The sequence below is a fragment of the Chinchilla lanigera genome, unplaced genomic scaffold, assembly GCF_000276665.1.
Source record: "Chinchilla lanigera isolate Chin_1 unplaced genomic scaffold, ChiLan1.0 scaffold00004, whole genome shotgun sequence".
NCBI lineage: Eukaryota > Metazoa > Chordata > Mammalia > Rodentia > Chinchillidae > Chinchilla > Chinchilla lanigera.
The window spans coordinates 36945803-36969369 of record NW_004955405.1 but is presented as its reverse complement, the minus strand read 5'-3'; the positions used below and the strand labels follow the sequence as shown (position 1 = coordinate 36969369).

The following is a 23567-nucleotide window of genomic DNA, read 5'->3' as shown; positions in this document are numbered from 1 at the left end:
TGAGACCCCAAGCACTGGGATTACAGGTGTGAGCACCATGCCCAGTTTTCTGGGCCTGTTTCCTTCGTACATCTATAAAAGGCAGACATCAAGTAACAGAAGTTAGAACAGAAAGATCTGTAGCTTCTTCTACCTGGTCAGCACAGCCAGGAGCAGGACAGGTGAGCCCAGCAGGAGCAGAGGCCTGGCCTTTTCTCCCACTCGGAAGCCCTGTTGCACCCGGCAGCGGAGACAGGGAGCTCGTGTGTCTCCGTCCTGCGACGGTCACCTGGCCGCTGGCTGAGTCGGACTGGCACAGGGCTGGGGGCGCCCAGGTCGGAGGGGGAGAGTCCCTGATGGCCCTTGGGAGGCCCAGGGCTTAGCTGCCTGGAGCGGAACGAGCCGTGTTTTGAGTCTGCTCAGACCATGATCCACAGTGGGGGTGGGGACACCGCAGGATGTGACCCCTGAGCTCTGACTCCCGCGCCAGGGCCTCTTGGGGCTGGGTTTGTTTTTTTTTTTTTGTTTTGTTTTGTCTTTTTGAGACAGGGTCTCGCTGTGCAGTTCAGGCTGGCCTTGAACTCACAACGATCCTCCTGCCTCAGCCTCCCGTGTGCTGGGATTACAGGCGTGCGCCACCACGCCCGCCCTTACATCCTCATTTCTTTCTTTTTTTTTTTTTTTTTCCGTTTGGTTTTTCTCTGGTACCGGGAATTGAACTCACAACCTTGCGCTTGCCAGGCAGGCGCTGTGCTGCTGAGCTGAATCCCCAGCCCCTACATCTGCATTTAAAGATCATTAAAAGCCTGCTGTATTAGTCCCTGTTGAAGTACAGAATGATCACTGTTTGTGTGTGCAAAACACACCTGCATTCTTTTCACATCCCCTTCCCACCGCCCAGGCCCTCCCCACTTGCAGAAGATCTAGTTCCCTAGCAAAGGACAGCTTCAAACGCTAATAAGGAAGCCTGTCACTCTAGTACTTGGGAGGCTGAGGCAGGAGGATCTCTGCCAGGTCGAGACAAGCCTGGGCTCCATCGTGAGACCCTAAATGAAGAGGCCCCCCCCCATATTTTTCAAGTGTAAACAAAGGGCTGAGGGTGTGGGCTTAGTGGGAGAGCGATGGCCTAGCCTGCTGGAGCCCCTGGATTCAGTTCGCAATATGATGATTGATCAATCAGTCCGACGGGACATTGGTCAGAGACACAGACGTACACAGTGGCAAAACCACGGGAAGGGACACAGCGAGAGACGTGACACCCTAGCCATGGAGGGCCACCCCCTGCCTGTGCACCCCGAGCCCAGGTCCTGCGCAGTCACCTGCTGCTCCCCGGCACCAGCTCAGGGCCTGACGCCGCTAAAGCGGCCCTGCGCTCTGTCCCGGCCCACGCGTGGAGGGGCATCACGGGTCAGCGGCTTTGGTCGCCGACAGGATGAGCCGCCGGGGCTCCCACGTGGCTTGGGTCTCTGTCACCCGTGTCCCAGGGCAAGGCCAGTGTCCTGCCGGTGCCAGGGCCGCAGGGAGGGGCCGGGCAGGTGAGCCACGAAATGACCTGCGAGCCGTCGCACGGCGCCGCCCACTTTCATTTTTTTTTATTACGTGTCTTGGTAAGTTTTAGTCCGCTCCCTCCCTCCAGCCCCTCTTCCCCTCCTCATTTACAAAGCTTTCTTTCCATCTTCTCCTTCTCTTCTCCTTTTGTTTCTCCCCCGTCTGAACATTTCCCTCCCATTTCCCAATATCTATTCTTCATGTTGGTCCTGATTACTTTTCGGTTTCCCGCAGCAGAGAAACAACTGGGTATTTACATGTGTGTCCGACTGCACAGAAAAGGAACCGCCAAGGGAGTGAAGAGACCGCCCACAGAGCGGGACAGATCTTAGCCAGCTGCTCCTCAGGCAGAGGACTAATATCTAGAACATATAAAGAACTGAAAGAAATCAGGACCCCCCCCCAACTCAAAGAGCCAATCCAAAAATGGGCATCTGAGATGAACACACACTTTTCAGATGAAGAAATAGACGGTAAATACATGAAAAAATGTTCAGCATCGCTGATCATTCGAGAGATGCAAAATAAGACACTGAGATCCCAACTCACCCCAGAAAGAACGGCTATCATCAAGAAATCACCAATAACAAATGCTGGAGGGGCTGTGGGGAGAGTGGTGGGAGTGCAGACTGGTGAAACCACTGTGGAAATCAGTGTTGAGATCCTCACAAAACCAGGATTGGGGGTCCCATTCCACTCAGCTATTCCCTTCTGGGTATCTTCCTAGAAGAATTAAAGGAATCATATCACAGCAATGTATGTGCACCCATGTTTAATTCATGTAATAGCCAGATCTTGGAAACAGCCCAAATGCCCAGCACCTCCCTCTTAAGACTCTTCCACACGCTCTTTTGCTTTGTTTTTGAGACAGGGTTTCAGTATGTAGCCCAGGCTGGCCTTGAACTCGAAGCATCCTCCTGCCTCAGCCTCCTGAGTGCTGAGACCACAGGTGCACAGCACCACGCCCAGCGTTGTTATTCTCCTTCTCTCACTGCACTGCCCCTTCCTGTTCCCCGCACCCCCTTCCCTTCCTCACCCGCACACCACACAGCGCTTCCTGTGACCGGCTGGTCCTTCAGGGCTCCAGGCCTAGGTCATCGCCGACCTGGTGTCAAACAGGCTCCCCTCCCCGTCCAGTCCTGTGCCTCCCAGGTTCAGTTCTCCGCGAGCGCTCAGGACACGTGTCTTGCTGCTCACCTGGCTCTACTCTCCCTCCCATGACGCGTGGGGCCCGTCTCACACCCTACGGTGCCCTCTACACACAACACGGCCTGGGGGGTGCAGACCTCAGCGCTTGTGAGCTCAAGAAATAAACAGAAGCTGAGTGTGGTGGCGCCTGCCTGTTTTCCCACCTCCCAAGAGGTTGAGGCAGGCAGATCTTGAATTTGAGGCCAGCCTAAGCTACGTAGCAAGTGCAAGCCCAGCCTGGATTATATGGGGAGACACTGTCTCAGAAGAACAAAAAGGGCTGGGGATATAGCTCAGTGGAAGAGCCCTTCTCTAACATGCAGGAAGCCCTGGGCTCTATCACCAGGCCTGTAAAAAGAGAAAAGGGAAGCTCGGCCATGTAAGAGAGCCTTCATTCACTCTAACTCTGTCGGAGCCAATTAGCGTCAGTGCAGGGATCCCTACAATAAAATAGAGCGCACCGTGCACTCCAGAGAGGCTGGTTTCTCTCTCAGCCCTGGTACTGGAGAGTGTATGATTGGTCTGCGTAGAAGTAGGCAAATCTTGCTGGGTGTGGTGGCACATACCTGTAATCCCACCACTCGGGAGGCTGAGGCAGGAGAGTCGCCACAAGTTCAAGGTCAGCTTGGGCTACATAGTGAGTTGAAGGCCACCCTGAACTACATCGCGAGACCCTGTCTCAAAAAAAATTTTGTTTTTCAAGTACAGTACAGTACATGGTCTCTCAGGATACAGTCTCCTTATGAACACTTTGGTCATGGAGGGCTCTTGCTATTATTTTATTTTGTGCATTATAACTGCAGCGGCAAGCAGGAACCCCAAAACGACACCAGGATCTGGAGCAGATTTATTTACGTCGATTGGCACTGTTCGGATCATTCCCAGAAATCAGGCCCTGCCCTCTGGTGGTCTAGGGCTCACATGGGGTAAGCGAGCAGGAAGTACAGAGGCAGAACGGCTTGTCCGTTGGGGATTGGTTTACACAATGTGCATCACAGTGACCAGCCGTTTCTAAGAGACGAAAGTAACAGGAACTGTAACCGGAACTATTACCTGGGCAACTAACAGACTGACGTATACTGGTGGAGGGGAGCATTTTCTGCTATATAATAATGAGAAGTTGTGTCTCAAAGAATTTAAGTTACTCAGGCAAAACTCAAGATTCAAACTCAGACTTTTCTACTCTAAGTCTGGTATGCCTTCACACAGGAGTATGTGTGTGTGTGTGCTGCTGGGGATTGAACCCAGGACCTCACACATGCCAAACAAGTGGTCTACCGCAGAGCTCCAGCTTCTGTCCCACAGAGAAAGTGTAATACTCTTTAGTAGCACATTTTTAAAAAGCACAACAACTTATTTTGTTCAGCCGGTAGGGTTTTCCACACCATAAGTCTCATCCCAAGATCCTCTCATCTATTTAGTTTATCACCGATGATTTCTTTTCTCCTATACATTAGTTCCCTGGACTCACATCTATCATCAAAAACCATCTGACAAGCAGAACTTGGTGGCACAGTCCTGTGATCCCAGCACTCGGGAGGCTGAGGTAGGAGGATCCCAACTTCGAGGTCAGTTTGGGCCCAAACTTAGTGAGACCCTGTCTCAAAATACAAAATAAAAAGGGCTAGGGATGTGGCTTAGTTTACAAGCACCCCTGGGTTCACTTCCCAGCACTAAAGGAATAAAGAAAGAGAAAGAAAAAGAAAGAAAAAACAACTCCTATGCTAAACTACAGTGTAAGTTTAAGATTTCTCTCCTCTGCTCCAGCCAAAGTGTCTTTGTACTGTGCCAGAGTCAAATGAGCCGAACAAGGTGCTCAGTACGGAGGTAATCAGATAGCCAAAGTATTTTTATGAGTTGGACGCACATATTCCTTCTGTCACTCAAGGGACATGACAGGATATTTTTTGCTCAACAAAAATGTTTTTACATCACCCGGCTATCATGCTGTCCCTACATATAAAGGCTGCTAAAAATATCCGTAATAAATGTTGCCTTATTTCTGCACCTGAAAAACTTTACAAAGGGAAACCTAAAAGAAAAACTAATTTTTCCATGTGGGAAGACATGAGAATAATGCTTTTATTTTATTTTAGAGTGACTTACATTCTTCAAAGTTCAGCAACATAATTTCTATTAAATAGTTTAAAAATGCTAGTGTTCTTTGTGTTGATTTTCTACCCCCTTTTTAGTACATGAGGTTGATTTTTTCAGTGACTTAATAAAAGGTCTGAATTTCAGTTAAAAATTATCACAAAGTTAATAAACCCTACCACCGCCTTCCAAGGAAATAGTGAGCTCATAAAAATAATCAAGGACATGGGCATGGTGGTGCACGTCTGTAATCCCAGCACTCGGGAGGCTGAGGCAGGAGGATAGTTTTGAGTTCAAGGCCATCCTGAGCTACAAAGTGAGTTCAAGACCAGCCTGAACTGCATAGTGAGACCCTGTCTCAAAAAGACAAAAAAAGGTAGAGAGATGGAGACATAGGTATAAGGATATAGTTATGCCCCACCTACTTCAAAGTAGGTAGCATACAATAAATACACGTAAGAGGGTATCTGATAAAGACAAAAAAAGAAACTACACATAGATAATAGAGCAATAATTAGATGATAAATGAGTAAAAGGGTGAAATAAATGGATTAAATATGTTAAAAGGGTTGATTAGGATGAAGAGAGTCCATTGTGCTATGTTCTCAATTTCTTGGTAATCAGCAACACAGACGGAAACAGAATTAGAGATGATCAGTTCTTCTCAAACTTCCCTTCAAAGTTCAAACTTTCACCCAAAATTCTGGGGCTGAAACGTTCCACCAGAATTGACAGTTTTACGACTTGGAAAATTCATTCATATTGTGTATGATCATTAATAAGTTGAAGGCTGGGGGCTGTAGCTCAGGGGTAGGATGAACGCTGAGCATATGTGAGGTCTTGGCTTCAGTTTCTAGCATCAAAATAAGCTGGGATTTGTTTTAATAAAAAAATCATTTTTACTGTCCAATATCTGTGAATCAAATTTGATCTTCAGAACAAACTGCTATGATAATTCTGTATTATTACACCATGTTCCAATGGTGCATTTTCTCTTACCTACTTCTGGGAAGTAAAAGTACACAGTTTAAGAAGTATGATTTTATAGCCTGGCGTGGTGGCACATGCTTGTAGTTCCAGCACTCTGGAGACTGAGGCAGGAGGATCACTGCAAGTTTGAAGCCATCTTGGGCTACATAATGAGTTTAAGGTCAGTCTGAGCTACATAGTGTGACCCTGTCTCAAAAAAAAAAGCATACATTTACAAAGTTCTCATCGGATTAAATTATGTATGATTGTATTTTAAATCATACAACAGACTTTTAAAAGTGAAATATTTAAACTTATATAATAAGCCAGGTGTGGTGGCGCATGCCTGTAATCCCAGCACTCTAGAGGCAGAGGTAGGAGGATCATCAGGAGTTCGAGACCAGCCTGGGCCACAAAGTGAGCTCATAGTCAGCCTGAACTGCATAGCGAGACCCTGTCTCAAAAAGACAAAAAAAGAAAAAAAACTTATATAATAACACATATGGGCTATACACCATTAGCTAATGTAAAAAGGAAATAGGTTATACTTTATAAAACTGAAATTCAGTCTTGAATTAGCTCAGCCTCTGAGTGGATTAAAGTGATATGCTCTAATCCATCTCCTAAGGGAAGGAAGAGAAATCTTTCTAGAGGAAATATACTACCCAGAATTTCAGTGATTGTTCATATGCCATGTGGCATTCAGTTAAAAATTACCACACACACTAAGAAATGAACTGAGGAGTAAAAACAGACAGTAAAAACAGAGCCATGGGTGACCCAATGGAAGGATAATAAATACCTTGGGCAGAGGAGAAAACATCCGCTGGTGTCCACAGAAGGGAAACCTTAACAACCAACCTGATCTGCTCTCCTGGGAAGGCCGGGACTTGGAGACATAAGTATCAGAGAAATCAGAGTTCAGTATGAAGTTGAAACAGTGATGGAGCAGTTGCACCTCTAGGCCCTGTAGACAGGAGACTATTTCATTCACAGGAGATCACAGGCTCATTGTGTGGAGAACTGGCTCAGAACCCCAACAGCTTGCAGCACAGATGAAGTGTGCCGCAGACATACACATTGGTGAACACAGGCTATTCCACGGTAGGGTGCCCAGCTGAACCTGCCCTGAGCCCCTGGAGCCAGGCCCAGGCCCCTGTGGTCAGGCACTAGATGGCTCTTCTCAGGAAAATTCTTCTCCAGATTGATAATATCTGAGTTCTTCCCAAAATAGCCAGCTCACGACCACACCAGTGAAGCCCAGTTTCAATTCTACTTAAAGTTTGGAGAAGTGAAATGCGGTGCTGAAATTGCCTTCTCAGAAAGATATGGAAAAGTTGTTTAGAAACTTTAAATTCCTGTGGCCACAGACGTCCCAAGAATAAAGAACATTTTTGGATGTTACCCCAGTGGAGCAAAAGTCTTTAAAATCAAACTATGTACGCTGTGATTCTCATGAATGGGGTTAAAAATTCTGATGAATCCCATCCTTCTGGCTGCCCAGGATCTGAACTCTTTCCTACATTTGGGGAATTTTTGACCTTTTGAATTTTGCTAGGAAGGAGAGACTTCTTTTGCTTGGCAGGAAGCAGAAACTAACTTTTGGACAAGGTAGGAAAGTGTGCATTCTGAGGAGCGTCTATTCATTTCACTTGCCTGTTTTTTGATTGGGTCTAAGTCATGTACACATGACTGAGCCTCGGCCAATCAGAAGCCCCTTTCTAGAATTTGCATGGAAAACTAGTGATGCACACAGCAGGGTGGGCAGCAAACCACTCCAGGTACAATGGCAGCTGCAGTAAGATGGTTCCCAAGAGCAGTCGTGATGCGGAGTTAGTTCTGTGCAGTGACACACGAGATGACAGACAGACCCGCAGGGACTGGTAGCAGAATGACAGTGTGTCCTGCCTTGACCCCGTCTTTGGTGTGGTTTGTATGTTCTCCAGCCTTCTCAGAAAGACTGTAAGCAATCTAATACCTTTCAGTAAATTCCCTTTGTGCTTACATGAGCCAATGCTGGCTTTAGTGAGTCACCAAGGACATCGACTGCTTCGATATTTGGTACCGGGAAATGGTGTGATGTCAGCTGCAAGTGCCAACATGAGGAATTGGCAGTGCCAGCGCTCTGAACTCATGTTAGCGTATCGCTGCACAATTCCGAGGAAAGAACATCTTCCTAAAGCCTGCCTCAGATACGAGCACAGGAGGACATTAAACATCGGACAATTCCAGAGGATGGAACCAGACATTGCGCAGAGCTTTGTTGTTGCAGTGTGTGTGTGTGTGTGCGTGTGTGTGTGTTTCTATCTGAACCACGCCCTCTGCCCTTTGAGACCCACAGTGACCCAGCTAATAATTTAAGTACACACGCTGCACTGCTTGAACAAAAGCAGGCAGATTATTTATACGGTGTCTCAGTAGCAAAGCGGCTGGTGCACACAAGTGCAGATAAGTGTCAGCCACTGTTATTATTAAACAAATGGCGGACACGGTGTGCACATACGATTTACAGGGCAGGCGCTCAGTGGCCGCCTGCAGGTCAGCTGTGGACGACAGCACGGGGCCCTGTGCGCGCTCACTGCTGGAGAGCTGCGATCCAGACAAAGTCACAGGCCCGGAGCTCACTGCAGAGTCCGGTGTGAGTCCGCGAGGGAAGCCAAAGCGTCCACACCGGAAGGCTGAGGCCAGGAGACGGACGTCCGAGAGGGACGCTGAAGGCTGGAGTTCCTCCAATGAAACCGGTGCGCCTTCCGCCCCTTTCCCTTTTCATTGCACCCAGGCTGCAAGCCTATTGGCTGGTGCCCCCCACACGCAGGCGGGCCTTCCGGCCTCAGGGAATGCGTCATCCACACCCGGAACTGCGCTAAACCAATCAGCTGAGCTTCTCCTTCAAGTTGTTACCGCAATTTACTGTCACAGAGGCAGAAGATCAAAACAGAGAGAAGCAGGAAGTTGTCCAGCGCTCCAGCCGATCTCCCCGCGGGGAGGAGGCCGAGTCGGGAAGCACAAGGGCAGCCCAGAGAGCGCTGGGAGCCCCGCGCGGAGCCGCAGACCCGAGCCCTCGCTGCAGGAGCAGCCACGGTCTCTGCAAGAGGGGAACTGTGGAATGGCTGGTCTTTCATGAGACCTGAACCCCTCAGAGCCCCGCGCGTCCGGCAGTGGGGTTTTCGGGGATGACTGGATCGTGGGGTGACGTCCCCATCGGCCGGCCGGTCCCTGACTGAATTTACGGTTGAGCGTGCTGGCGCTGGCGGGTCTGCTGGGCCTGGGGCTGTGTGCTTGTCCCCGGCCCCACCCCCACTCTCTGCGTCCCAGCCCCGGGAGAGGGGGAGGTTGGGGGGTTGGGTGGGGGGAGCAGCTCCCCTCCCCCGGCCCCTCGGCCCGCGCATCTGCGCCTTGGAGCCGCCCGACTGTGGAGTGAATGTCCCGAAACCCATAGGAAAACTAAGCCAACCCTGCTTTCTTTCTTTTTTGATTTTTTTTTTTTTTCCCGGTACCAGGAATCGAACTCACTACCTTGCGTTTGCCGGGCAGGTGCTGTGCCGCTGAGCTAAATCCCCAGCCCCCCTGCTTTCTTTCTGAGTGTCAAGCACAGCGTCCAGCAATGGAAAGTGGCTGAGACGGCCTGAAAGTGACTCTCCTTGCATGAAAAACTAGCTCTGGGGATCACATTTCCTGCAACACTCACCGCCTCAGAATGCTGGAAACAGCAGCTCCCTGCCCCCCCAGGAGTGTTGAACTCGGCCTCATGCCTGCTGGGCAAGCTCTCTAGCACAAGCTACGGCGGCCCTAGCCCTCTAGGAGCCATCTCAAGAGGGGATTCAGTACCTGGGATATAGCTACTCAGGGGATCAGAAACCATAGACCTACCGGGTTTGGTGCTGCACACCTGTAATACCAGCACCTGAGAGGCTGAGGCAGGAGGATCAATGCAAGTTTGTGGCCAACCAGGGCTATCAAGTGGGCTCAAGACCAGCCTGAAGTGCATAGTGAGTGAGACCCTGTCCAAAAAAAACAAAAGCCGGGCATGGTGGTGCACCCCTGTAATCCCAGCACTTGTGAGGCTGAAGCAGGAGGATCACTGTGAGTTCAAGACCAGCCTGGGCTACAAAGTGAGCTCAAGGCCAGCCTGAACTTCACAACGAGACCCTGTCTCAAAAAGACCAAAAAAAAAAAAAGAAAAAAAACAACAACAACACCAAACCAGCTCTGGAATGGTGGCAGGCACACGCCTGTTATCCCAGAACTCAGGAGGCTGAGGCAAGAGGATTGCTGCAAGTTCAAGGCCAGCCTGCACCACATAGCAAGACCTTGTCTCAAAAAAACTTAAAAAAAAAAAAAAAAAAAGAAATCAAGACTTCATTTATAAAATAATAAATAAAAGAAGGAACTACTTAAATTTTACTATGTGGGCTGAGAAATCACATCCTGGGACGCTGCCTTCAGGAGCCAGGGAGGGGGGTGAAGCTGGGCTCCCCCAGCCCTGCCGTGGGCAGGGGTTCCACTGGGCTGTCCCCGATGGAAGGGGCGGAATAGAGGGCCGGGTGGCACAGGCAGGGAGCAGGGGCCAGTAAAGGCCGGGAGGTCGCTCCTGCCCCTTCCTGCTCGCAGGAGTCCAGACAGTGACTGGCTGGAGCGTGGGCCTGCCCGCTTGGGGGGCGGGGCGGGGCGGAGGCCGGGCTCAGGCCGCGGCCCTTCCACCGACCGGTCTGCGCGCCCCTCGTCGCTGGTTCCCTTCCAACCTCGTCCTCTGCGGCGCTGGGATGGAAGCCAGGGCCTCTGGCTGAGCCGTAAATCATATTTGTATTTTGAGACAGGTTCCTGGTGAGTGGCTCATGTGGGGCTTGAACTTGTGATCCTCCTGCCTCCTCCTGACCCACTGTGTGCTCATGTCCCAGAGCAGGAAGTCGGGCTCCCGGGCTTAGCATGTGACAGGCGCTCCGCCTAACCCTCTATGTGAGCAGTTCCTGCCTCAGCCTCCCAGTACAAGGACTTCCTGCCAGGACTGCCTGTGCGCAGCGTGTTTCTTCAAAATGCTTCGTGGAGCTTGTATACTTTGTGGAGGGGCGGTGTGAGTGTCGAGTCCAGTTCTCTCTTTTCTTTTTGTCTTTCTGAGACAGGGTGTGGCTATGCGGTTCAGGCTGGCAATCCTCCTGCCTCAGCCTCCCGAGTGCTGTGAGTACAGGTCTTGGATAGATTCTGCGCCCTAGCAGTACTTGTCCCCTCCAAGTGTCGTAGATCCGGCTCTGCAGAGCCATTTGAAGGGCAGAGCGGCCTGGTTCAAGGTTGGGGCAACAGCACCTCCCAGTGGCTGAGTCGCAGGATAACAAGAAAGGCGGCCGGCCGGAGCGGCCAGAGGGGCACCGCCTCAGCGCTGTCCTGAAGGGTGGCCGCGGTCCCTTTATTCTTCTTGGCACCACGGGTAACAGACCGCAGGCTGCGGGGAAGAGGGGGCCCAGTGGCTGTCCTGCCCAAGGTCTGGGGGCTGCGGCGTGGCCACTACAGGTCGTTAGCACCTCCCCCTCAATAGTAATTATTTCTCAGGGCAAGGACACTTGAAACGCTCTTTTAGCTGTTTTGAAATGCACAAGTTACTGTGGCACCACGCTACGCAATGGACACCAGCATCTGTGCCTTCTAAACTCTGGTGCCAGAGCCACATCTCCCTCCCCCACGCACCTGCCAGGGCCTCTGGCAGCTGCCAGTCTCCATCTACGCCTTCACACTCAGGAGGCTGAGGCAGGAGGATTGCCTCAAGTTCTAGGCCAGCCTGGGCTACCTAGTGAGACCCTGTCTCAGAAAAACAAAACCCCAGAAGAAAAATTGTCTTTTTGTGTCTGGCTTATTTCACTTAGCATTGTGGTCTCCAGATCCATCCCTTCTCCTGCAAATGACAGAGCTGGTTCTTTGTAATACTTGACTGCGTATCTACACCACATCTTGGGTTCTTTTTTTGTCTTTTTGAGACATGGTCTCGCCATGCAGTTCAGACTGGACTTGAGCTCACTTTGTAGCCCAGGCTGGTCTGGAACTCGCAACGATCCTCCTGCCTCAGCCTCCCGAGTGCTGGGATTACAGGTTACAGGCATGTGCCACCGTGCCTGGCTCATGTCTTGTTTTTAATTTCTGTCTTTACTGGTGCGCGTTGCAGAGCAGCGACCTTCGTCACGGGGAGCTGGTACACGCACACACACACACACACACACACACACACACACACACACACGTCTTCATCTTTCTGCACCCCTCCCTGCTCCCTCCAACTCTTCATCCCCTCCCCCTTTGCAAATCTGTTTCCTGCTACCTCTTCTTTTCCTCTATAAATTATTTCTAGTTTGGGTTGTTGACGTAAGAGGAACCATGAGATATGGAAGCTTGTGTGTCTGATTTATTTCACTTAACACTATGGCCTCAAGGTGCGCCCATTTCCTACAAATGACTCAAGTTTAGCCTTCACGGCAGAGTAGTTCTCCACTGTGTGTAAATACTACACTTTTTTTTCAAGAGTACACATTTAAAAAAAAATACTACACATTTTTTCGTCCACTCATCCGTTGATGGACATATAGGCTACTTCCAAGATTTAGCTGTTACGAGCTGTGCTCCATAAACATGTGTCACTGTAATACGATGTCTTTAACTCTTGTTCTTTTGACATAGGGGCTGGCCTTGAGCTCCCAGTGATCCTCCTGCCTCAGCCTCCTGAGTGCTGAGATTACAGGTGTGCGCCCCAACACCTGTCTGGCTCCTCTCCTCTTGTCCAGAACTGATTCAAACCATTTTGCTTTCAGGGTCGTCCGCGTTGACGTTGGGGGTGAGCCGGAGTCCCACAGCACCGGATGCAGGGCTGAGGCGGATGTCGAGGGGACACGTGGTCGCATTGTTATGATGCTGCCCGTCGATGGCCTGGCAGTCAGCCCGGTAGAGACGCTCCAGCTGTGACTTCCCTGACTGCTCTGTCCAGGCGTATTCTTTGCCATCTTTCCAACAGCCCACAGTCGGGGTCGGCGGGACCTGGGACGTGGGCCCCGTGGACGTGCAATTCATTGCATTTGCTGTAAGAGAAAGCTCTAGCCAGGCACGGTGGGAGGCTGAGGCAGGAGGATCGCAAGTTCGAGCTCATCTGGGCAGCTTAGTGGCTCAGCCAGCCCCGAGGCGGGGCCGGGTGGGCATCCTGGTAGTCATGGTGGCCCAGACCGTGGTGGCCGGCATACAGGTGGCCGAGGCCTGTGCTCCAGCTGCTGAGGGCCGGGTGCTCGGGCAGAGGCTGCGTGGCTGGGGCGGACAGGCCCTCCTTGCCCAGCGGGCGGCTGGGTGCCAGGCGCTGCAGGGTGGCCTCGCTGAACTGGTAGGTCAGCTTCCTGCGGACCTTGGTCACCTCCCCAGTGCGGCCGTAGTTGCGCAGGGCCCGGGCCATCTTCTGGTAGGTCATGGGCTTCCGGTTGCCCTTCCTGCGGCCCCACAGCTCTGCCAGCCGCTCCTTGTTCTTGGACACGAACTGGAAGACGCCCCGGGCCCGGTCCACCCACTGGATACACGAGGCCATCTCGGGGTCACACAGTGACTCGTGCAGGTACTCGAACAGCCGCGGCTTCCTCCGGCCTGCGGAGAGACAGAGTCAGACCAGGCGGTGCCCAGGCAGCCCTCAGGGAGGAGCAGGGCTTTTTTTTTTACTGTTTTTTGAGCCCAGGTCTAGTTGGGTCATTCAGGCTGGCCTTGAACCACTATGGAGCCCAGGTTGGCCTCAAATGTGCTGAAATCCTCCTGCCTCGGCCTCCTGAGTGCTGGGCTCGCAGGATTTGCTGAGCAGCTACTTTGGGGCAGGCTTTCCTCCAACTCTTTCCCTTAGGAATGCATTGAGGGCGTCCCTCTACGGGATGTGGAGCTCAGACATGGATTTGGCCCACCAAGGTCTCGTTCTGCTGTGACATCGTCCCAAGTCCTGTCATCCTCTCCGGGAGAGGGGACACTGAGGCCCCTGCGAACAAGGACTTCCAGCATAGCTGACCCCAATGCCTAGTACAGTGTCAGACCTCAGCCTTCCTACAGAGCAAACAGCCCATGAACTGAAAGTTCCCTGGTTATAGAGAGGTACTGCACGCCGGGAATCCAGCACTCGGAGGCTGAGGCAGGAGGATCCCAAGTCAAAGGCCAGCCCGGGCAACTTAGCAACTTCACGAGACACTGCTAAAAAAAGTGGAGGGGAGGGATAGGGAAGTTGCTCAGTGCAAAGGTCCTGCATGTGATCCATAGTACTGCAACAAAATAAAAATAAAATAGCTGCCTCAAAAGGTATTTCCAGAAAGCAAGTCATTTGAAGGAGCTTCATTCAAATGAGTCTAGTCAAACGAGTGCATGGTTATGAGGTCTGTGTCAGATGGGAAACACTATTCAAATAGAAAGTAAGGTTAGGGGAACTCAGTGACAACTTGGGTAGAGATGCTTACTCTTGCAAGGAATCGCAGCACTCAGGAGGCTGAGGCAGGAGATCATCGCAAGTTCGAGGCCAGCCCGGGCTACACAGTGAGCTCAAGACACCAGCCTGCACTACCCAGCAAGACCCTGCTTCAAAAAACAAAAGCAACAAAACAAAAAAAAGATGCAGACTCCGGAGCTGAAGAATGACTTGAAAAAATAAAAAATAGAAAAAGGCAGAGTGGAAATGCTCAAGGGAGGACGCGGCCATGCGGATCCGGGGCAGTGAGGGCAGCGGGAATCCGATGCTCTTCACCGTGGTGCGGGCCGAGACTCCCACATCTGCAGGAGCAGAGGCGTTGGCCCTGGCTGCTGTCCGCGGAGCCAGGTGGCCGGGCCCCCTTGGTCGTCATTCACGGCAGCCTCCGGTCTCTGAGGGCCGGCGCTCACACGGCCTCAACTCGATCCTCTGCCCCGGCCTGATCACAGCCACGGCGAGAGAGAAGAGTCTGCCTCTCTGTGAGGTTGGTCTTCATTAGCTCTTAAATTTTCTTTTCAATTTTAAAAAATGCTTAAACTTTATTTTTTTAAAAGTAACAGTGTTAACCCAGAGGGGGTGGCGCACACCTATAATCCCACTTTGGGAGGCTGAGGCAGGGGGATCTCCAGTTTGAACCCAGCCTCAGAAAAGGGGCGACCGACTGAGATCTTGTCTCTAAATGAAAAATTAAAAGGGGGCTAGAGGTAGAGTTTAGAGTGAAGGTCCTGGGTTCCATCCCAAATATCTCAAACACAAAACAAAATGAAAATAATAAACAAAAAACCCAACAGGTATGCACTCAGGGCAAAGATTTTTTAAAAGCCCCAAATGCAAAGACAAGTTCTAGCATCTTAGATATTTCTAGAAAAAAAATTTTTTGGATAAACAAATATGCATGGTATTTAAGAATTAGACTCCACCACTGACAACTTGGTGTTTCAGAAGAGTTCTGCTATTCTAAGAATATTGTTTCTAAAAACAATAAAATAAAATAAAAATTAGAAGTGAGATAATTTTCCTTTGCACTTTTTTCTAGAAAGTAATCTATCTTAAACCATAGAACAATGTGCAGATTTGCTATTGATGAAGGTCAAGCTGGAGTCAGGTTACTCGGGCACAGGAAGAAAAGAGGAGGAGGAGCTGGGGATATAGCTCAGTGGCACAAGCGCCTGCCTGGCAAGCACAAGGTCCTGAGTTTGATTCCCGGTATAAAAAAAAGAAAAAAAAAAAAAAAAGAGAAGGAGGGTTTGCATATGTTTTATTTTGTTTTGTTTTGTTTTGAGACAGCGTCTTGCTCTGTAGTCCAGGCTGGCCTTGAACTCTCAGTCCTGGGTCATTTATATTTTACACACTTTTGTTTGAGTTGTAGAAATTTAATAAACATTGTTATTTTTCAATTATGGAATTAAAAAGATCTTAAGACAAATGTTCCTTATGCAAAAAAAAAAAAAATATTTCTTATCATTCTTCTGCACCCATACCTAAGGAATGCCTTGAACTTCCCTGCTGGAGTTAGAATATTACTGCTTTTTAAGAATTTTATGGTCTTAGGATACAGTATGCTACAGTATAGGAACGAAATATAACTTCTGAAAAATATTCATTTAAAATAACTTTAAATAGTCACATGTGGGGGTGCACACCTGTAATCCCAGCATTCAGGAGGCTGAGGCAGGAAGGCTGCTGTGAGTTCAAGGGCAGCCTGCACTACATAGTGAGACCCTGTCTCAAAAACAGAACAAAACAAAACTTTAAATAAAAAGAAAGCTTAGAAGAAACAAAATAAAATAAAATATCTTTAACTATGACAATGTGTAATTTAAAGTCATCTCACTATGTAGTCCATGTTGGCCTCAAACTCACTGGGATGCTCCTGCCTCAGCCCCCACGCCCAGCCTCACTTAGTTTTCACAGCGGACTTCTAGTGCAGCCGATCTGAGCACGGAGACTCTGGGTGGGGAGCTGTGGTTAGGACGAGCTGTGCGTCCGGGCGGTGGCAGAGCCCTCTCACTCCACCGCTTCCTGCTCAGCGCCAGAGCGCCGCGGCGGCTCCTCAGTACCCGGCAGTGTCTGGGGCCGGTGACGTGCGGCCATCACTGTCTAATATTCTGCGCTCACGATTCCAGCTGGGCCCTTGTTCTCAGCACTCTGGGAGGCTGAGGCAGGGCTACAAATTTGGGCCCAGCCTGGGCACCTGAGTGACTTAGTGAGACCCTGTCTCAAAGTTTAAAAAGATTCCAAAGGGCTGGGGATGTAGCTCAGTGAGAAGGCCTGGGCTTCATGCCCAGTACTGACCCCCCAATCCAAATTTATGGTTCGTTAAATTAGCATGGAACCTCACGCAGAAGGTGCGAGTAGATTTTTCTGTTCTTTTTAAAAAAACTTTTTGGTCTTTTTGAGACAGGGTCTCACTATGTAGTTCAGCACGGCCTTGAACTCACTTCGTAGTCCTGGTTGGCCTCAACTCATGGCAATCCTCCTGCCTCAGCCTCCCGAATGATGGGATATACAGACACGCACCACCACACTCTGCCTTGCTTTTTCTTGTGTGGAGAAGTATTTTTATTCCAAGATTCCCAAATGGAGTAGGGCTGTTTAAACAACTGTATGAACCAGGCGTGGTGGTGCACACCTATAAGCCCAGCACTCGGGAGGCTGAGGCAGGAGGATCCTTGTGAGTTCGAGACCAGCCTGGGCCACAAAGTGAGCTCAAGGCCAGCCTGAACTGCATAGCGAGACCCTGTCTCAAAAAGATAAAAGCAAAAAAACAAAAGAAAACCTGTATGATGGAAAACCAGCAGCTACGCGGAGTCAGTTCATTACTGGGAGTGTGTGTGTGTGTGTGTGTGTGTGTGTGTGTGTGAGTGTTAGTGTGTGAGTGGTGGACAACGTACCTTTTGCTCCCTTGGGCTGGGACAGTGCAGGTGGGACCAACTGATTTCCAGCTGTGCTCTGCAGAGACGGGTGAATATTTCCTTCAAGGTAATAGAAGTCTGAAGCACTGTTCTACACAAATAATATTCCACTATTAAACTTGGGTTGGTGGTGCTATTTACAAAATAATGCAGTAAGATAAAATACTTTTTCTGGGTGTAGCAACACACACACCTGTAATCCCAGCACTCTGGGAGGCCGAGGCAGGGGGATCATCCCAGACTAGCCTCAGCAACTTAGTGACTTGGCAAGACCCTGTCTCAAAATTGGCTTGGATGTAGCTCAGTGCTGAGGCCCTGGGTTCAATCCCCAGTATGTGGGGGGGAGCATTTTTTTTTTTTTTTGCAGCTATGGTGGGGAAGTACAAAAATATGTCAAGTAGTTTTGCAGATTTTGCTCATGATATTGTTATAATTACAGAAATATTGCTCATGCTAGAAAAATCAGTGCTTGCTTATTTATTAGTTTTAGTCCAGCGTGATGTCAACTCATCTCAAAATAAACAGAATACAGGAAAAAAAGTGGATAAAGGAAGGGTGCTCAGTGGAACACGGACAGATGAATACTCTCAGGAAGACCGGCGAGGCAGTCTTGTTGGCTTCCAAAGAATGTAATTCAAAAAAGACATTGCAGTCAAGCCGGGCATGGTGGTGCACGCCTGTAATCCCAGCACTTGGGAGGCTGAGGCAGGAGGATGGTTGCGAGTTCGAGGCAGGCTGGGCAACAAAGTGAGCTCAAGGCCAGCCTGAACTGCATATGCCGAACTCAATGCACCTCAAAGAATGCTTTGCAAAATCACATAGCGGAACTGAACACCCCAGTCTTCTGCGGCTCAAGCATTCTGGCGGGACTTGACTGCTCACTTAAATGTGATCATCACGCATCTTCAAGGTGAAAAATCAACTTATGCATGCTATGCTTCAAACCCTAACACACTCAAAGTAAAAGCTTGCATTACGGCAAGCTCAGCTTGCAGCAAATAAGCATTTTGTTGTTTTTTATTTTATATTGTTACTTTTCTTTTTTTGGTACCGGGAATCAAACTCAGGACCTTGCACTTGCCAGGAAGGCACTTGCGCTGCTGAGCTGTATCCCTGGTCCATTTTTATTTTTTGAGGCAGAGTCTTGCCGGGCTGGCCTCAAACTCAAGATCCTCCTGCCTCAGCCTCCCAAGTATTGGGATTACAAGCATTTGCCACTGTGTACATTTCTCTTTTCCATTTTGACAGGAATTTGAGAATCATCCATTTTGGCCCATTTGTGCCTCCAGTTTTGGTTGACAGAATACATGCATTCCCTGCAAATTTCCAAACGCAGAGTGCAGAGCTGCAGTCAGATGCTCAACTCAGAGGAAAGCCCTGACCCGTCTCTGCTCGACTTCCGGCAGAGCTGGCGTCCCTTGCTTCCCAGCCTCACTGCAGCAGCTGTGAACTGCTCTTTCCAAGGTCGAGCCACAGGCAGGGCATGACCAGGCCCAAGAGTCCCAAGATTCGACCAGTGCCCGCCCGGGGATCTCACTGAGAGCCGTGAGGGCTCCCACCTGCCCCTTGCTGTTGTTAGTGTCACTAAAAACAACAGGCCAGGGATGTAGCTCAGCGGCACAGCGCCTGCCTGGCAAGCACGAGGTTGTGAGTTGATTCCCAGTACAAAAAAACAAACAAACAAACAAACAAAAAACAAAGCCAACAGTGGACTTGTTTATGTTGCTCTCTTTTTAAAAAGGGTATAAAAGCCAGGCGTGGTAGCGCACACCTATAATCTGAACACTCGGGAAGCTGAGGCAGGAGGATTGCCAGGAGTTCAAGGCCAACCTGGGCTACCCAATGAGACTCTGACTCAAAAAAACAAATTCACATTTGGATCCCAACCTATTAGACTGCTCAGTAAAGGTAACTGCAGGAGGGCTGGGGATACAGCTCAGCGGCACAAGCACCTGCCTGGCAAGCACAAGGTCCTGAGTTTGATTCCCGGTACACACACACAAAAAAAGGTAACTGCAGGAAGAAAACAATGTAAAACAGCACAGAGGACCGGGGATTTAGCTCAGTGGCACAGTGCCTGCCTGGCAAGCATGAGGTCCTGAGTTCAACTCCCAGTACCAAAAAAAACGTCAAAACAAAACACAGAAAGCACTCAGAGACTGAGGCAGGAGGATTACAAATTTGAGCCTGGACTCCATAGCAAGTTCCAGGCCAGCTTGGATGTGTACCAAAACCTTGTCTTAACAAACAAACAAAAAACTACATAAATGGAGACATGGCCATCTTCTTCTGCAGGCAGCTGCTAAATTATTGGTAACTTGGCCCAAAAAGTGGAATTAACTCAAGAAATAAAAAAAGCCAGGCATGGCAGTGCACACCTGTGATTCCACCACTCAGAAGGCTGAGGCAGGAGGATCGTGGCTAGTTTGAGGCCAGCCTGGGCTACATATAGTGGGTTCAAGGCCAGCCTGGACTACATACCAAGACCCTGTCTCAAAATAAAAAAAAAAGACCCTAAAAAGGAAAAAGGAGCAGGTTAATATAATATTGTATTCTTGGAAAGATTGCCACGCAAAGAAAGCCAGTGAGGAGATGGGACCGGGGCCTGCGTCCTGCTGCTGTCTTTTAGGCGGGGCTGCCAGCTTTCGGGTCACCTGGGCGATCAGGAGAAGCGGGCCAGTGGGCAACCAGAGCGACTCCATCAGACGCGACAGTCCCTCCTGCCCACCCTGTCCCTCCAGCCCATCCCGTCCCTCGCAGGGTGGGCGTGGGACTACTCACAAGGACAGATCGCCAACCGGAGAGGGAGACAGGCTCCTCCGCGGACAGCACACCCGGGCCGGCTCTCAGCGGGGGCCAGTGGTTCAGCAGCGCCAGGCAGCTCTTGTAATCTGCACAGATGTGGGGACAGGGATGGGTAGAGTGTGTGTGCAGGATCCTGCTGTGCGGCCAGGCTGTCCCGGGCATCCAGGCGATTCTCCTGCCTCAGCCTCCCCGCACACAAAAACAAGCAGGCTGTAGGGATCCGGGGAATTGGTCATGGGAAACCCTTCTTGGATCCAGACAGTCCTCGTTTAGGGAGGAGTTTGAGCCCTGAGTTCTGGTCCTGTGACCGGGTCATTAAATGAGTGGCTCTCCAACTGAGGAACCGCACACAGCGCGGAGGTTACAGTATTCAGAACAAGAACCAGTCAAGGTCAGAGGGACGGACGGCCTGGATTTTTATTTATTTATTTATTTATTTATTTTTTGGTCTTTTAGAGGCAGGGTCTCGCTATTCAGTTCAGGTTGGCCTTGAGCTCACTTTGTAGCCCAGGCTGGTCTCGAACTCTCAACGATCCTCCTGCCTCAGCCTCCCGAGTGCTGGGATGACAGGCACTTGCCGCCACACCCGCCATCACTACCCTTCTGGGTGGGACCAAGGCTTCTTACCTGGGAAGGACTGGAGATCCGCTGCCGAGTGCTGCCTCAGGATCTCGAAAGCATCCTCAAACGCCTGACCCAGCCTGTCTTGCTCGACACAAGTCTGTTGGGACGATGCCAGAATGCGGAGTTACATTTTACAGTTATTTTTTCTTTCTGCTGCTGGGAATCAAACTCAGGACCTTGCGCTGGCCAGGCAGACACTATACCACTGAGCTATATCCCCAGCCCCAGAATGCAGAGTTATAAAATTTACCAGTGAAATTTAACTTTCCTGAAAGAAAGTAGTCTTTTGGCTGGGCATGGTAATCCCTGTAATCCCAGCCCACAGGAGGCTGAGGCAGGAGGATTGCCACAAGTTCTAGGCCAGCCTGTGCTACATAGCAAGATCCTGTCCCCAAAACACTAAAAATTTGGCGAGGAATTATAAATCAAGGAAAGTCAATTTAGAAAAAGAGGTCAACAAAATAAAATTAAAAGAAAGGAAAAGAAAAAAGATGAAGGACGTTATCTTTAATGAAACAGAATTTTGTCAATCATTTAAATAAATGAAATGATCTTAATCTCAAAAATATGTCCCAGACACTTAACAATGAACTTTGCAAACCATTTCAGCTGTTCATTTATTCTACCCAAACATTTTATTTGTAAACTAAAAGGGGCACAAAGATTTTAAAATATCAACTTACCATGCTTCATGAATAACCTGAAGACCCTGCAAAAGACAAAGTTAGAGACAGCTCAAGAAGGTGCTCAAAATGCCAGGGCATTTATGCAACATCACAGAAACCAAGAACACCGTGAGAAATCCGAGTGGTACAAATTTTCTTCCTGCAGAATTTCCTGGGAACCATCCTCTTCCCTGTCTCCCTCACAGCTGGTGTCCACCCCAGAGTGAACATTTAGCAGACATTTGTGTTGTTCTGGGCGCAGATCTTGCACCCAGAGCCTCCTGCACTCCGAGGGCTCTGCCCTCGCCTTGGAAGCGGTTAGCTGGCTGCTGTGTAACCGTAAGAGGGTACAGAACCCACACAGGTGTATATATAAAGTACTTGAACGGTTTCAAAGTCCATTTAACTATTTGAGAATTTGAAAATTCTGAAAATACAAAAATTCTGAAAATCAAAATTCAAACCTCGAGCCCATCGTGGTGGTGCACGCCTATAATCCCAGCACTTGGGAGGCTGAGGCAGGAGGGTCGTTGGGAGTTCGAGACCAGCCTGGGCTTCAAAGTGAGCTCAAGGCCAGCCTGAGCTGCATAATGAGACCCTGTCTCAAAGATACCAAAATTTAAAAAAAGAAAATTCCAAAGCCTCTCTGCCTTCTAAAATCTGGTAAAAGACGTGCTCTCCTCCCATGAAATCCAGGTTTATAATACAAGTAAAACTCAGTTTAGGAAGCCAGTTCAGGGACTTCTTTAAGTCTTACATTAAATCTTAGTTCTTAGGTTAAAATCTCTGCCTAGGCTTGTTGTGGTAGGCACGCCTGTAATCTCAGTTCTCTGGGAGGCTGAGGCAGGAGGATAACAAATTCAAGCTCAGCCTGTGCAATGATTCGGCCACCCTGTCTCAAAATAAAAAATAAACACGGACTGGAGACGCAGGTCAGCGCAGAAGTCCTGGGTTCCACTTTCCCTACCGCAGAAACAAAGAAGTTTAGCCTATAATTTCATATTATCTACTTTCTTATCCTTTTAGAATTTGCTTCAAACAATCATCACATAGACAAATGTGTAAAATTCCTTTCAACCATTTTCTACAGTGAGGGCAAATCACACGATCAGGAAAATCACACACATCCTAGTTTTTACCCTGCAGAAGTCAAAGCTGAGCCTTCGGTATTTATATAAGCGCTGTAATGTGAGGACGCACCCGCGGCCGATCCTGCATCCGAGCATCGGAGTCTGAGCCACTTTGTGAAATCAGAAGTCATGTCGGTTAAAAGAGAAATCTGGGAGCAAAACCGCCCGTCGGTGCGGCCCGGGATCTCGGTGCGGCCCGGGGTCTCGGTGCGGCCCGGGGTCTCGGTGCCCGCTGCCCAAGCGGATGGGTTTTCGAAGCCTGAGCACAAAGCCCCGCGCTCCGGCTCCCAAAGGACTGCAGGGAACCTGCCCTCGATAACACTCCCTCCCACGGCCTTGCAGGGTGCAGCCCGAGACAAGCCTCTTGCGAGCAGGACCGACCCCTCGACAGCGGGCACAGGCAGGCCCAGGGGCCGATGTGCGCTTACCAGGACTGCCCGGGCCCGTTCCCCAGATGTCTCATTAGAGCCAGAAGCTCCGCTGCAGCGAGGACCGTCCGCCCGGCGCGGGTGTTAAATAGCTGTTTTTGAGGAAGTGCCGCAGAAGGGGGATTTTTTTTAAAAGCTACAGCGCCTTCAGAAGGTCTGTGTCCGGAGCGGCCGGAGACACCAGGGCTGTTATTCTGAAGAGGCGACCGGGACAGGGTGCGTCCTCCGGGACCAAGGGGCAGACCCTAGCCAGAGGGGCGGCTGCACCCGGCGCAGACAGAGCGGATCGCGCGGCTTCGAGGCCCGGTCCCGCCGTGTCCCCCTGTCCCGCCGTGTCCCCCTGTCCCGCTGTGTCCGCTCATCCGCGCCCGGGGCTCTTCCTCAGGCTTCTGCTCTTTCACCCTTCCCCTGTCCTGGTTCTGGCCCCTGCACTGTCCTCCTCCTGTCCCCCCCAAGCTGGTCTCCGTCCTCGGTACCAGGGACAGGGCCCAGGGCCTCGAGCACACGATGCCAGCGCCTGCCACTACTGACCCACGCTGTCGGCCCTTTTTCTTTTTCTTAGCATCGGGAATCGAACTCAGAACCTTGCACTTGCTGGGCAGTGCTCGTGCTTGTCCCGCTGAGCTATCTCCCCAGCGGCCCTTTTTCCTTTCAAGGCAGGGTCTTCCTGAGTTGAGGCTGGCCTGGAACGTGTCACCCTCCTGCCTCATCCTCCCCGGCAGCATCCACCACCACACCCAGTTGATCTTAACACGTTTAAGTCTCAG

At 50.2% G+C, this 23567-nt stretch overlaps 1 protein-coding gene across 1 annotated transcript; it reads right to left on the bottom strand.

Annotated features, from left to right (window-relative positions):
• Positions 1-12897: 12897 nt before the first annotated feature.
• Positions 12898-22889, bottom strand: Spic (Spi-C transcription factor (Spi-1/PU.1 related)). Its single transcript, XM_005374550.2, has 6 exons — positions 22801-22889; positions 21261-21286; positions 20581-20674; positions 19930-20039; positions 17128-17239; positions 12898-13380 (listed from the first exon to the last, which is right to left on the bottom strand). The coding sequence occupies exons 2-6, from the start codon at positions 21261-21263 to the stop codon at positions 12911-12913; spliced, it is 789 nt and encodes a 262-aa protein (XP_005374607.1). The 5' UTR covers positions 21264-21286; positions 22801-22889; the 3' UTR covers positions 12898-12910.
• Between the last annotated feature and the right edge of the window lie 678 nt (positions 22890-23567).